Raw genomic sequence first — 14825 nt, forward strand, 5'->3', positions numbered from 1 at the left:
AACTGGTCATCTCACTGGGTTTCAGCTTCTTCATACGTGTGGTAGCGGTAATATCACCACCCAGATACGACAAAAATGAACGCGCTTTAGGACACGTTAAAAATGCAGTACTAAGGGTGCTGGTCATTAGGCAGAGGGCTAACTGTCCGCATAACGGAGTGTCCAGAGGATGGCGCTGTTGCATTTTGTTCTCTGGCCGGGGGTGAAGAAAGCTTTGGGGAATCTGGTGGGAAGAATAACCCAGGGAGGTGGAAGCCAGACAGCATTTCTTGGGGGCACTCCTTGCAAGTTCTTTTCCCTGCACATCCATCCAAGTCAGTTTGTCCTGAGCCACAGCCCACGGCAGCCCTCTGAGAGTGACCGAGGTCAGAGGCTCTCAGGCCTTGCCTCCTGAAGACTTGCTGGCACATGTGGTGACAAGACACCTCAGACAAGAGGTGAGCAGGTCCCCACGCCGAGCCCAAAAGACCCACGAGACGGAAGCACTGTAGTGCTCTTCAGAGCAGGAAGATCAGAGCCGGAGCATCAAGAGAGGGGACAAAAGGGGTGCCACTAGAGTCAAGCCTTCACGGATGGCGACTTGGGCTCTGCAGCTGGAAGTGAGGTGGCCAGGCAGTCGGCTGAGGGCATCGCCAGGGAGTGGCCCTGGGAGTGGGCTGGAGCTTGGCATCTGAGCGGGCACAAACTGGGAGCCGATGCTGGAATAGTGGAGCAGGGCCCAGGCCGCTGGGCAGGGGTGACTCACGGCCCAGACCTCCCTCCCCTGACATGGGGGAAGTGAGGGACGGCATGGGGCTAACTGCTGCCCACTTGCAAACATCTGCTTTCTCACATACCCACACACATGCCCTTATATGGACACGTCCACTCTCCCTGCAGACAGAGACGCTGCCCACACCTGTCCACTCGCCACCGTAGCAACTCTGTCTCCATGCCCTTCTCCTCTGCCCCCCACCTAGGGAAAGAAGGGCCTGTGGGGAGGGGTGGTGAGGGTATGGCATTGAGGAGTCATCAAACCCAGGTCTCAGATTCAGGAAAAGTCCACAGTTTAGACATTTGACTTTATTTCCAAGTGAAACTTTGATGCAGGCACAGAATACACCACCAGGACTAAAAGATGTTCCTCATCCATCTTTATGGTTGAGCAACGTTGTCGTACCAGGAATTAGTACTTTCTGTAACTCCAGTAATTAATTGTATTTAAATTAATTAATTTGCATTATGTTAAAGCTCTTCATTAGTTCCTTGTAAACATTTGGCGCAAATCACTTTTTAAAAAAATATACTGAGAGCTTCAACCAGTGGGAATGGCCTGGGCCTCTCTAGGCCTCTTATAGGCTCTGCTCTGGCCAGCGGTCAGAAGGGCCATGGAGTGGAATCTTCACTACCTCTAGACTCTTCCTCACTCCACCCCATTCCATGTGTGGCCTCTAGAGTCAGAGAAGAGAATGAAATTCAGAAGAAATGGAAACTCTGTCCCGTCTTGGGGTCAATGGGGGCTGAGTCCAGTCCTGAGGCCCAAGCCCAGACAGAGCTGAACACACACTGCTCGAGGAAGCCGGCAGGTGCAGGCAGAGCTGGATGTGGCCACTAAGGACCTGAGTTCTTCAGTGGCTGGGAACCCTCCCCCAGGAAGGCTGGACATCATCACTTGAACACATGTCACCGAGGAGTAAAAATAGGGACATTGCAAATACCAAAGCAAGAGCGCATTTATTCCAACAAATGCAAATCCAGGTCCTGTCTCCCACGGAGTCCTTGTGGGAGGGCAGCCCACAGATGTGTTCTGCTGGTGAGCTGGTTATGCTGAGTAAATTAACTGCAGAGATGCGGGCCGTAGGCTGCCCCATCCCTTGGGGTAAATTGTGCCTGCTCCTCCCAAACCATCTCAGAGTCTGAGTTTACGGGCAGCCGGCGGCCCCGTGTGAACCGCTGGCTGTGCAAGTATCATGCCACTGGGTCCAAGCACCTGCAGCCGTGGTACAAGCTACTACCCGAGGGCTTCTGTCATGCCCTCTTTCCATCCTGCAGATGGTTTTGGGGGTAGTGTTTAGTGGCTCAAGGGTCATCTTAAAAAGCACTGGGCCACTGATACAACACAGGCACCAGCAGTCAGAATGTGCTCCGGATGCTCCAAGCAACCCAGTCATCCGGGTGGGTACTGGCCAGGGCTGAGCCCAGCTTGCCCCTCAATGCCTGCCTCCCGGCATCTAATTGTTCTTCAGCTGAAAGGTGACCTGATAAACTTTGATGGGATATTTGAGAAGCTCCTGGGCTTTGGTGGCCGACAGAATGATGGAGACCTATGGGTTGGAATCATGCCTTTGACCGGTGTTACTTGAACTGCATTTTGGTTTCTGCATGTGTAAGCTGGGACTCGTCACACCCATCTCACTGGGTTGTGGGAATCTGTGAAGTGATGGGTGTAGAGCACATAGCTGTCCCTGTCCCCTTCACGCCCTGAAGTTACTGGAATGCACCCCGTCCCTCTTGTCTCCATAAATCTCTGCCCCATCTGTCTGTACTCCTCTGCCTCCCTTTTGTTCTTTTCTGCTGGCTCTGGATTATTTTTCTACTATCCCCTTTTGGTTGTCTCCCCTAGCACCCCAACAATCCTTCTAGGCTTTCCTCTTCTCCTAAGCTCTCACCCCCAGCCGCTTGCTATTGTCTTCCCCTGAAGCTGGACCCCGTGGTGTATGCGTGGGCAGGCTTTTACCTCTAGGATGTGGCAGCTTCCTTTCCTTCTTCAGGCTGGCATGCAGACAGACTTAGTCCCTGTCATGCCCAGAGGGACACAGGACCTCTCAGCAGGACCCCTCTACCCTGTCTCCCCCTGCCTGCAGGCCGGCACTACCTGCACCCACACTCAGCCACGCTCATCCCTTCGTAGTGGTACTTGAGGGTGGGGACCCCCATGTCATCCTTGTAGAGGATGGAGATGGGGCTCAGTTTGGTGGGCACGCAGCAGGCCTTGCCCACTTTCATGGGGAACTTGAGATGCACCAGGGTCTGCACAATGGCGTGCTTCGTGGGGGTCACGTCATCAGCCAGGGGGAAGAAGCAGCCCCCTTTACATTCGTATGCATCATACTCCTTGGGTGCAATGATCCAGCTGTCCCAGCCGATGTCCTCAAAGTTCACCCTCAGGGAGGTCTTCTGACAGTGGTTGTTGGCCCCGGCACTTCTCTTCCGTCTGGCTAAAGATGACCCTGTGGCCTTGTGACCTTCCCCATCCTCATCCTTGTTGTCCCCTGCTTCTGCCGGACCATTCTTGGACAACTTCTTGAGCACACTCTCCTGTTCATGGCCAATCATCTCCCTGAGCTCCAGCCTGGTCTCTTTGGTCCCATTGCTGCGGTCATTGGAGAAGACGACAAAGAAGGGCAGGTTTTTGGGGCCTGGGGGGACACTGATATCCAGCTTGTCACAGCCCTTCCTGTGACTCTTCACAGTCACTTCCAGTTTATTCTTGCTCTTGGTGGAGTCTGCTCTGACCCACCGCTTCACAGCACTGGAGACCTCAAAGGTCTCCCAGCCCTCATCCCGAATGTCCTGGGACACCAGTAATGTCTTGGTTCCTGTAGAAGCATCCCAGGCATCTGCTCCATCCAGAACATCATAAATGGCCATGTTGCCTTTCAACTCATGTGAAGAATCTCCGTGGTTTTGACAGGAGGCATAGAGTCGGAGCTCGGCCCTGGTGATCTGCTCATGCCTGGGAATGGAGATGTTGAAGAGCAAGATGTGCTTCTGGAAGGGAAAGTCTTCCGTGGCCGCAAGAGAGACAGCATCTGAAATGCAGGCACACAGTCAGCGATGGGCATCTTTCATCACACCAAAACAGACTCATGGCTCGTGTCAAAGGGCACCCAAGATGACATTGACCGATTCTACCAAACCTTTATTGGGTTTCACCTAAGCCCTTAATGTAGAAGAGAATTTTCAAAGTTACATTTAGGATCTTCCAAAGAAAACCAGAGGCAGGAGAGGCCTTGCATTGGAGTTCATGGGTCCAACTCTTTAGTAAGCATCTAGTCAGTGCCCAGCCTTGCACTACAAGCTTTGCCTTCTATATTTCACTTTGCTTTTCTCACTAACCCTGCAAGGGTCTAATTATTATTCCACTTTTACAGATGTGGAGACTGGTATTTAGAATGTTTAACTGCCAAGCGAACACATCCTGTAAAGCTCTTCACTTAAAAAAAAAAAAAAAAGAACCAAATAACATAGCAAAGCACATTGTCAGCCTCAGAGTGCAGATCCTGAGTGTATGATGTTAAAGGAGACACCCTGGGAGGGGGCGGTGAATCTCCAACATCAAGACAATGTTAAAAATCTCAGCGTTTAAATAGTATAGAAATCATTCAGAATTGTAATTTCTGAGCAAAGTTAAAGTGGATTTTTTTATGTTTGAGGAAAAAAGAAAACATATTAGCCTCCACTGCTGTGTTATGGTAGGCAAAAACAGGGCTTGCCTTTTAGCTACACAATGATGTCCATTTCCAACCTCTCCTGGCTGATGCACAGACATCAGGACACCTCTATTATGCCGTGGCTCAGTCACAAACATGAGACCACAGCATGCTGCGGTGATATCCAGCGGTGTCTGACAGGCCAAAGTGCTAATCCAGACCTTGCCCTTTCCTAGGCTTGTGACCTTGGAGGAGTCCCGCGTCTCTCTGGGCCTCCGTTTCTTCATCTGTAGAATGGGGCTCATCCTACCTGCCTTCCAAGGTTGGTGTGAGGCTTCCACAAGAGGGCACATGGAACTTACGGACACAGTCCCTGCCTCACAGCTGATAATCAATCTTTTGCCTCCTTCCCAGACCCTCCTCCCCAACACGCGTTCCCCCCTCAAAGCATGTAGCCCCTCACCCAATGTGGATGTGCCATTCTAGCTCCCGCAGAACGTATGTGAAGAGCGAACGGGCTCTATGAGCATCAATGCCCTACCGTGCTCTTATTGTGGCATGCTTTGAAGATGGCTGTGGAACCACATCACACATCTAGAAAACAAACACCCTCCCTACCTGAGCTGCACGTGGACCATCTGTAAACGGAAGCATACCTGCCCTCCACAGGAGTGCTGGCCACAGGCAGGGGTGGGATCGAGTCAGAACACTCATTTTGGGGGCATGGACAATGCTGGGCGGGGAGGGGATGGTAACAGAGATGGCTCCAAATGCTGGACTCCCAGATTCTGGGATTTGGTGATGAGATTCAGCCGAAGAAGCTCAGCCTTCTCCTAAAGCGCAGGTTACAGGCACGTCCCATGGGGACGGTGAGGTGCTGGCAGCATCTGGGTGACCCGCACATTGTAGTTTTTAAAATGAAGCCAGTATTTTAAAAATCAGGCAAGTTCACATGAAATCTAGAATCTAATTCTTCTTCTTTGGGGCAATCAGAAAACGCAGCACTGCTGGGCATGTATCATGACTCTCACGTCCTTTAGACTGGGCATGAGCTCTGCAGGTGGGCACGTCTGGCCTACCATGGTCCTGGGCAAGGCCTGTTAGGGGTCGGCAGGGGTCAAGTCCTGGAGGAGAGAGGCCGCATGTGCCTGGCTGTTCGGAGAAACAGCAGAGGCAGGAAAAGCCTGAGCTTTGTAGGCAGGTGGGGCCTGGGTCAGAATGCAGCTGCCGAACCACTGTGTGACCCGGGTAAGTTCCCTCAGCATCTGCAAGCCTTGGCTTCCTTCCCTGCTCACAAGATCATCTCACCTATGTCACAGCCATTAGTGGGCACAAGCCCTAAGTCGATGTTTGTTATCTTCCAGTCCTATTAAAGCAGGCAAATCATTTTGTATTTAGAAAATAAGAAAGATGTCCTCTGATGTTTCTCTCACAAAAATTGATCAGACTTGTAGATACTTTTTGGTGGGAGAGAAATAGCCATTCTTTCAGAGTTAAAAAAGACACCACTTGGGTGAGGCTAAGTAAATTGTCTGTTTCAAAGTAGGAAGGGGGCCATAAAGGAAGGGGAAGAGGAGAAGGGATGGAAGAAAGGGAGCTGGCATTCGGGGGCACCTAATGTGTTAAACGTGGCACCGGGCCCAGGGAGGGAGAACCTTCCACAGCAGAGCTGTCCAGTAGGACTTTCTGCAGCGATGGATGGGACCCGTTTCACACTCGGCACTGTCCTATAAGGTAGCCATTAGCCACACATGACCATTGAGCTCTTGCATTGAAGACAGTGAACTAAGTTATTAATTTTATTTCATTTTAATTTATTTAAATAGAAACGCAAAGAGCCTCGTGGGTCCAGTGGCCACCGTACTGGGCAGTGCAGCCGTGACCCCTGAGTCCCCCCGGGGTGCCCTGGTGGAGCCGACTCTACCTTCCACGCTGAAGCTGCGCACGATGTTGGATGCGGGGGTGGTCGACTTGTCGGTGGTGTATCTGTTGTACAGGTCGATCATGTACTGCGGTGGCTCCGCTCGGGTTTTGTCCTGGGAAGGGACCCCGCTCAGGTTGAGGCTGCGCAGGAAATCCACCTTCATGTTCTCCAGAAACATCCTCAGGTCGAAGGTGCCTCCCTCCCGCTCGCCTCTGGGCCCCCCTAGCAAGCGGTGGGCGTCTCCCCCCGCGGGCGCGCGCCCCCGGCTCTCCAGCGGCTTCCCCTGCGCGGAGCAGGCCAGCAGGGAGAGCACGGGCAGGGCCACCCATAGCGCCCCGCAGCACATCTTGGGACGGCACTGTCGCCCTGGACAGGAGACTGCGGGCAGCCGCCGGGGGTGTTAGCGGGCGCGGGGAGGAGCCCAAAAGGAGTGCGCCCGCATTTTCTTGCCTCTGCACGGAACCACCGGCCGGCTCACAGGCTCTCAGCCGCAGTCCCCGGAGTGGCCTCCGCGCGCTCTTATCTGGCCCTCGATGCTGCGCTCCCACCTCTTATCTAAGTGAGCTCTCCGTTAATGAAGGCTCTATAAACATCTGACAAACACGCAGGGCTTGTGGGAAGCCCACGGCCTGCTGCAGAGAATCTGAACTTCTCCGTGGGGTTATCGCCCCCCTAATTAGGATCCTCTCTCATTTCCTTGCCAGCTCCGTTCAGAAGAATCTAGAGACAGGGTGACCCAGGCTCCATCTCCGGGGCCACAGAAACAATTCGGGAAACAGAGAAGACCAAAAAGTCCTCCAAATATAGAAACAACACAAAACTCCCAGAAGACTTCCACAAGAGAAGTGGTGGGTGGGGTGGGTGGCCGAGCGGGGTGCCCCAGGGTCAGTGGGAGGCGGGCTCCCTACGGAGCACATGTGTGCCTGTGTGTGTGTCTGGAGAGCCCGGTGTCCGCGTTGTCGTCTGTCAAGTGAGATCCCTGAACATTAGGGATCAGGGAGGATGGAGGCTTTGGACCTCTGAGAGGAGGGTTCAAACCCTGGCTCCCTCATATACCACCCACTAGTGTCACATCACCTCTACGACCCTGGGGTCCAGAAAAGAATTGTGAGGAATCTAAGATGATTCTATGCTAAACATCATGGCACCATCTGTTGGGTGGCCACATTCTGGCTGATACTTCCCTGTGCTTCCCCGGCCTGCCCTCCGGGGACACCACACCCACCCTGAGACCTGTTGCCCAAGCCCCAGAAGCCCTCTGTGCCTGGGCTTGGGGGGCTCCTTGCTCATGTCAATTGGGCCACACTCGTCAGCCAGCAGGAGTGTGCAGTCTGGGGACAGGAAGGGAGGCAGGGAAGCCCTGAGACCAGCATATGCCCAGGAGATATCCCCCTGGCCCCAGGAGGCCAAGGTCCCAGGGTCTGTGTAATTGTAAGAGCATCGTGCCCACACGTAGGCTCTGTTCATTTCCATTATGTGTGGCATTGACCAAGGTAAGGAATGGGGATAGTTAACAATCTTGGGGGCCTATACTGAGGGGTATTTGAACACGAAGTTTTTCCATGCTGGCAGGACTCCTGGGGAGAGGTTAGCACTGAGCTGAGTAGCTTCAGGAAGACGTAGGAGGGGCCTCGGCAGGCCAGCTGGCGGAGGTCAGAGATCCCAGTGTGTGCCCAGTGTTCTTCCCACCCCTAATGGGGGCAGGGTGAAACCAAGAGCCTCAGAGTTGCCGGGCCTGAACAGAACTTGCTGTCCCCATCCTCTGGGGACACTGTCAAAGGAGGGTGGACGGGAAGGGGTGCAGCTTCAGAAGTGCTGCTCTCGAGAGGGGGCAGGAAGCACGCTGGGCGTTGAGCCAGCTCAGTGCAAGAACTCCCTGGGGCGGGGAAAGGATGACGGGGTATGGAGCCTGAAAATGGAGCTGCAGCAAAGAAGGCCTGGGAGGAGCTGGGAAGTGAGCCAGGCGTCCCCCATGGTGCTCCAGTTCCTGGAGGTAGCCCAGAATCAGGTCCCATTCAAGAGGCGGAGCCAAAGGACACACGGGTGTGGCCTGAATGTGGGTCAGGGGAGCGTAAGGGGCTGCTACCTGATGTTTTCTTAAAAGCATGGTAGGTTTTATTTTCTGATTATCCCAGTGGTACGTAGTGCAGATAATTGGGGGAATGCAAAACATGAAGAAGGAAATAAAAATGACCAAACGTCTCCCCGACCAGTGATGCCCACAGTTAATATTTTGAAATAGAGGATATGCAGCTCCACAATCCTCTATCTACAACCCTTTCGGCAAGGAGTGTTTTGAGATTCTGAGATTTTCAGATTTTGGTAATTCGGTATGGCACATATACCGTACTATCCCAATGGGGTTGGAGATAATACCTTATAACCAAATACATTAACATTTCTGCAGTGACACAAATAGAAACATACATATCCATTCAGATCAAGTTTTGCCAGGAAAGGAGTTAAAAGGAGCTTCAGGTTTTCTGATAGTTTTGGATTTGGGATCTCAAATAAAGGACTGTGGACCTGTTTACATATGGGGTCACCACATGTGCCCATGGAGGTCGCACATGAGCCCTGCCTGGAGGCACTGGTCACATAGACCATAATGTGGATGATGCCCCCAGAGGGGTGCAAAGCAACATGGCTGTGTATTTCTGGAATGCTCTGCCCAACAGACTCAGGGTATCAATATATCCATATGTCGTTTGTTGTTTTTAACTAATTGTATCAGGCCTCCTGATCCATGTTATCAGGAAGTCTGATCCATTGCCTACATTGTCCAAGTGTGCTATAGGTTTATTTAGTTCAAATGAGGTGGAGGTAGATGGTATCAGTCCAGCCTCTTAATGCCAGAAGTGGTTGGGGAGAAAGGGCTCCTAGCAGGTCCCAGCTGCTGTGGCTTCTCAATGACACCTGGTTTTGTTGTTGGGGGTGGATCCCACACATCTAAGAGCTGCTTGAGCACAGCTGCTGGGATGCCCTGGCTGGTTCAAGTTTCTGCCCAGATCTCCGTGATGTCCTCTTTTGGGCACCAAGATAACAGACTTCTCAAGCACACTCCCCGGCTTACCATTTTTCAGAAGGCAGGTGGCTGGGGTGAGAGAAGAAGCTGTCCATGGCCACATTCTGATCCCATTATGCTCTCACACAGATCTCTAGGTTCTTGTAGGGAGCCTGGGTCACCAGCTCCGACTCCCACTTTCCTCAAGGTGGTGTGAATTCAGAGACCTTGTTACCTTTTTGTACAAATGAGCCTTGGTCCAGCTGGACAGATCCCCCTAACTCTGTGCCTTAGGGAACAAGGTTTGGGTCTCATTCTGTCTTTCCCAACAGATGCAGGGATCCTCATGCAAAAGGACCCCCTCCCTCTCCTGCCACCAGTCAGGCCTCAGGCTGTCTTAATTGAACCACAAAAGATAGTATTTACCCTTCTTCTCCCAGTTTTCTCCTCCCCCAAATAGGGTACCATATGGCCCAGCAATTCCACTTTTGTGTATATACCCAAAAGAATGGAAAGCAAGGTCTCGAAGAGATATTTGTACACCTACGTTCATTCATAGCAGCATTATTCACAATAGCCAAAAGGGTTGAAGCAATCCTAGTGTCCCCTGGTGGAGGAATGGATAAAGAAAACGTGGTACACACATATGATGGAATATTATTCAGCCTTAAAAAGGAAGGGAATTCTGGCACATGCCACAATGTGGATGAAACTTTAAGACATGCCGAAGGAAGCAAGCCAGTCACAAAAGGACAAATGTTGCGTGACCGCATTCACAGCCAAATGCATAGAGACAGAAAGTAGCATGGTGGTTGCCAGGGGCTGGGTGGAGGGGCACTGGGACGTTATTGACTATTGGGTACGGAGTTCCAGTTTTGCAAGATGAAAAGGGTTCTGAGGAGGGATGGTGCTGTTGGTTACATAATAATGTGAATGTACCAAATACCACGCAGCTGCCAAAGGTAAATTTTAGGATATGTATCTTTTACCACAATTTGAAAAAGGAATTTAAAAAAGTATATCATTTAGAGTTCCTTTTCTTGTAGACTACAGACTGTTAAACCAAACAGGTTTAAACAACATGGATTACAGCTAACGAAAGCTGCAAAGTCCAGGGAAGCTTTGACTTAGCACAGTCTGGTCTAGAGTCTAGGCAAAGTTGTAATAATGTTAGAGCTGCCTTCCACTGTGTGGTCTTCACCCTCTGCCTCTCTGTTTTGGCAAGTTGACAGCAACAGGTCTGCATCCTGGGGAGGAGGGAAAAAGGAGGGGAAGGGAGAAAAAGCCCAACTGGAAGTCCCACTTAGTCTCTTGGTGGCTTCTTGGTCCTGATTGGGTCATCTGCCCATGCCTTAGCCAATCATTGCGAACGAGGGGAATCTAATGCCCTGATTGGCTTAGGTGGGGGTGATGCCGCTGGCGGCAAGGAATGAAAGATTGAAATAATTCCCCCAGAGGGGGTTAGATCTGGTCACCAGAAGCCGCTACTAAAGGATGGTAAAAGTATCTTCACATGCCATGAAAATTTTTCAAAAATTCATTTTTTTAAAAATGTTTACTTATTTATTTTGAGAGGTGGGGGAGGGGCAGAGAGAGAATCCCAAGTAAGCTCCATGCTGTCAGTCCCACCAACTGTGAAATCATGACCTGAGCTGAAATCAAGAGTCAGACCCTTACTTGGCTGAGCCACCACATACTTCATTTTTAATGACTGAAGACTATTCAATGGTATGGACATATCCTAATGTATCCAATAGTCTCCAACTGTAGGACAATTGGGCTATTTATTATGATAATGTTGCAAGGCACTCTGGTATAGTCTACATTTTATCTTCAGGCGCTTCATCGGAAGAGGGATGTCCAAATCAAAGTGTAGGCAAACGTCTTCAAAGCTCTGGGTAAACATCGCAAGTTGCTTTCCTGAAATGCTCTTTCAATATTCACTTACATTAGCAGAGCCTAGGAGTACCTGTCTTACCACCTCTCAGCGGTAGTTTTTTCTAGTCTTTAGTAATTTGATGAACAAAAAAAAATGTGAATTTGCTTTGCTAGCTGCGCCGGACTATATTTTCTCCATGTTTTGATGAGCCACCCCACAGGGTCTGGACTTTAGTCTTCTGGAAGGCTTCTGGAAGGTACAGGGGTAGCCGCCTCTTACCCACAGATGGTCCAGGGCCCATGCTTGGGAATCCTACTTGGTACCACTCTGTGTGTTCAGGGAGAGGGCCGGAGGGATCCACAGATGCTGGGTGCTCCTCAGGAACACTGCGTACCTTTAGCACAGAGCCTGGCACATGGTAAGTGCTCAAGAAATACTCATTATTGCTCTTGTCTGTACAAGGTCTGATCTTTCTATCGCTGTGTCTATTTCCCCTGCCTTCTGTTCCTCTGCCCCTGCCTTCTGCAGAGCCCCTGACTTAGATGTGCTTTCAGTTTGGGATGCCTCATACTCACTCCCCCGCTGCCCTCCACCTGGGCCCAGTCCCTCCTGCCTTTCAGTGCTTGCCCAGGACCCCTCCACCACACAGCCTCTGTGTTCTGAGTGACACCATTCAGAAATCTGGAACCGCCCGACAACCACTATGAAGGGCCCTAGGACCACTGTCTGCTGTTGGCTTGCGCTGGCACATCCTTCCTGCAATCTGACATGCCCAGAGAGCTGGCCCTGTGTTCATGGTGGATCTGAGGCCTTCCCTGGGCAGGCCTCTACGCTCATGCTGCACTTGTCATGAACACCTCAGGGTACTCCAGGCAGTGTGTTGGTCAGGCTGGCTCTGCCCTGGTGGCTGCTGACCCAGCCTTGTCCCCCTGTCTGGACTTGATGGCTAGATAGTTTGGCATTACTATCATATGGTGATTTTTTTAATTTTTAATTTTTTTATGTTTTTATTTTATTTTTGAAAGAGAGAGACACAGAGTATGAGTGGGGAAGGGGCAGAGAGAGAGGGAGACATAGAATCTGAAGCAGGTTTCAGGCTCTGAGCTGTCAGCACAGAGCCTGACCTTGGGCTCGATCTCACTGACCTTGAGATCATGATCTAAACTGAAGTCGGATGCTTAACCAACTGAGCCACCCAGGGCCCCCTGTGCTATGGTGATTTTTAACTAAAGCCTCTGTAGTACCATTTCTCCTGAAACTTATGAATTACTGAAATTGAGTCATCCCATGCAGTTGGTACAGGAGAAGCACAATTTAACAAGAGAGGCATATCTGACTCATCCATTTATTCCAAGGATCGCTGAAGCTCATCCTTCCAGCAGACAGACTTCAGCCTTCATTTATGGAGGTAGGAGAGGATCTGCCTAAATTTTTATGATAACAGCTGCCTCCTGGGGGTCAGGAACCCCTTTGTCCCAGGAGGCATGGCAGGAGGACACTTATCTCTCTGTGAGCTTCTCCGACTCCAACGTTTACCCACACGTGGCTCAGAAGAATGAAAACTGGACCCACCTTAAGGCTGTAAGGAGAGAGAATAAGCCATGCAGAGCAAAGCCTAGGTCCCTTCCCAGCTCTGCGTCCAGCCTCAGTGACGCCCTACTCCCATTTGGCACACGGTAAGTACTTCCAATGCGAGCAACTTGTCTCAGGACTGCATCCAGCTGGGCAGCACATTTAGTAGAACAGTGGTTCCTAAGGTGTGGTTCCTGGCCCTGAAGCAGCAGCACCTGAAAACTGGTTAGAAATGCAAAATTTTGGGGGCGCCTGGGCGGCTCAGTTGGCTAAGCGTCCGACTTCGGCTCGGGTCATGATCTCACAGTCTGTGAATTCGAGCCCCACGACGGGCTCTGTGCTGACAGCTCAGGGCCTGGAGCCTGCTTCAGATTCTGTGTCTCCCTCTCTCTCTGCCCCTCCCCTGCTCATGCTCTCTCTGTCTCAAAAATAAATAAAAACATTAAAAAAAAAAAAAAAAAAAGAAAGAAATGCAAAATTTTGGCCTGAGTCAGTAGCTCTAGAGGCAAGGCCCAGCAACCTGGTCAAGTCCTCTGTGTGATTCTAATGCACATTCAGGTCTGCACATTGGTTTTGATAAGAGAATTCATACAAGCCTTCCAAGAGATAAAGTATGTGTATACTTTATACATACTCGTATGGTATTTGGCACACAGTAGGTGCCAAATAATTGAATAAACAGGTGCATTCCTCTGCTCACCCCCTACTCATACAGACAAGACTGCTGGGGGAGACGGAGGAATTTAGAATGGGATTAGAAATAAAAGAGGTAGGAAAAGTACTGCAAAGCTTGAGTGAGCATCATTTTCACTGAGAGTAGAAAAGAGAAAGGGAATAAAAAATCTCAGGGGCACCAGTTTATCAGTGAAGGATTTTATGTTTGCAGCTTCTGGGAACAGGAAAGAGCCTTGAACAGCCAGGGTTGGCAAGCTGGGCCTGCCCTCCTGGTCTTCCCACCGGAATCTGGTCCAGGCCCTAAATGCATTTTGCACCAGCTGGTACCTGTGATGTCTTTATGCCACCAGCCAATCTAGCTCTTCCATCCCGGCAGAGCCAACTGTATTCCTTTCCCCCTGGAGCCCCCTCCTCACCCCTCCCACCCTCACCCCAGACCTCTGCAGGCTCCTCCAGCATGGCCCTACATCCATCCTGGCCCCAGAAGGAGCATCAGTTGTAGGTTACAGCTTGCGTGGCATTTTATGAGTGACTCAGACATACAGAGGCACCTATCAGAAGGCCTCGGGCAAGACACTGGGTAGCATCTGGACTCAGTTTCCCCACGTGTCAGCGAAAAGAAAAAAGATAACATCAGAGGTTTTCCAAAGTTTCCCCTCCACCTTAAAGTCTCTAGCTCTCCGTTTTACTGTCTATATTTGTCACACGCATTAATATATGAGGCCCTACCCTTCCAGAGGATATAAACATTCAGGAATAGGGCTCTGCAGGCCACCACACTGTCGCCTCCAAGCTGATACAGAGGCGGTTGGGTGACCTCAGGGACCCACGCACATCTTGGCTGTGTCCTGGAGCCTTTTGCCTTTGTGACAATGTGATGTTGATATTTGGCTTTTGAGAGGGACAAAAAAAGTTGTTTCATCCGTACATTTCTTTCTATACCTTGCTCTCCTACAAGGTCACTCAGTGCCATTGGGAAAACCCTAATAGGCTTGCAGTGGGGGCCACTGTCCCAGAAGCTGGGGATCAGCACCAGCCACAGAGGCCTTGAATCAGGCATCCTTGAGCATCAAAGCTGACATGGCCTGTGGTCTTGGTAAGACACTGGGGCGGGGCATATTATTACCCCATCCTGAGCCTGTGTTTCTGTGGCAACAATTGGGTAATCCACTTGCAAGTTTGCTAGGAGGCTAAACAAGATGCTGTGTCGAAACCTCATGGTGCTTTACAAATGTGAGCAGTCACTGATGACACCCGTTCCTTCCAGCACACTCCGCAGTCACCACCACCAGGGGACAGCCATCCTGGCACAAGCACAGAGGCTCTGCACGACCGGACCCAGGGGTCATCTTCCCAGCC

At 51.0% G+C, this 14825-nt stretch overlaps 1 protein-coding gene across 1 annotated transcript; it reads right to left on the reverse strand.

Moving 5' to 3' along the window:
- Nucleotides 1–1205: 1205 nt before the first annotated feature.
- Nucleotides 1206–6882, reverse strand: GDF2 (growth differentiation factor 2). Its single transcript, XM_049646312.1, has 2 exons — nt 6337–6882; nt 1206–3791 (listed from the first exon to the last, which is right to left on the reverse strand). Exons 1-2 carry the CDS (start codon nt 6680–6682, stop codon nt 2851–2853), a joined length of 1287 nt encoding a protein of 428 aa, XP_049502269.1. The 5' UTR covers nt 6683–6882; the 3' UTR covers nt 1206–2850.
- Nucleotides 6883–14825: the final 7943 nt, after the last annotated feature.

This window comes from Panthera uncia, chromosome D2 (assembly GCF_023721935.1).
Source record: "Panthera uncia isolate 11264 chromosome D2, Puncia_PCG_1.0, whole genome shotgun sequence".
Lineage (NCBI taxonomy): Eukaryota > Metazoa > Chordata > Mammalia > Carnivora > Felidae > Panthera > Panthera uncia.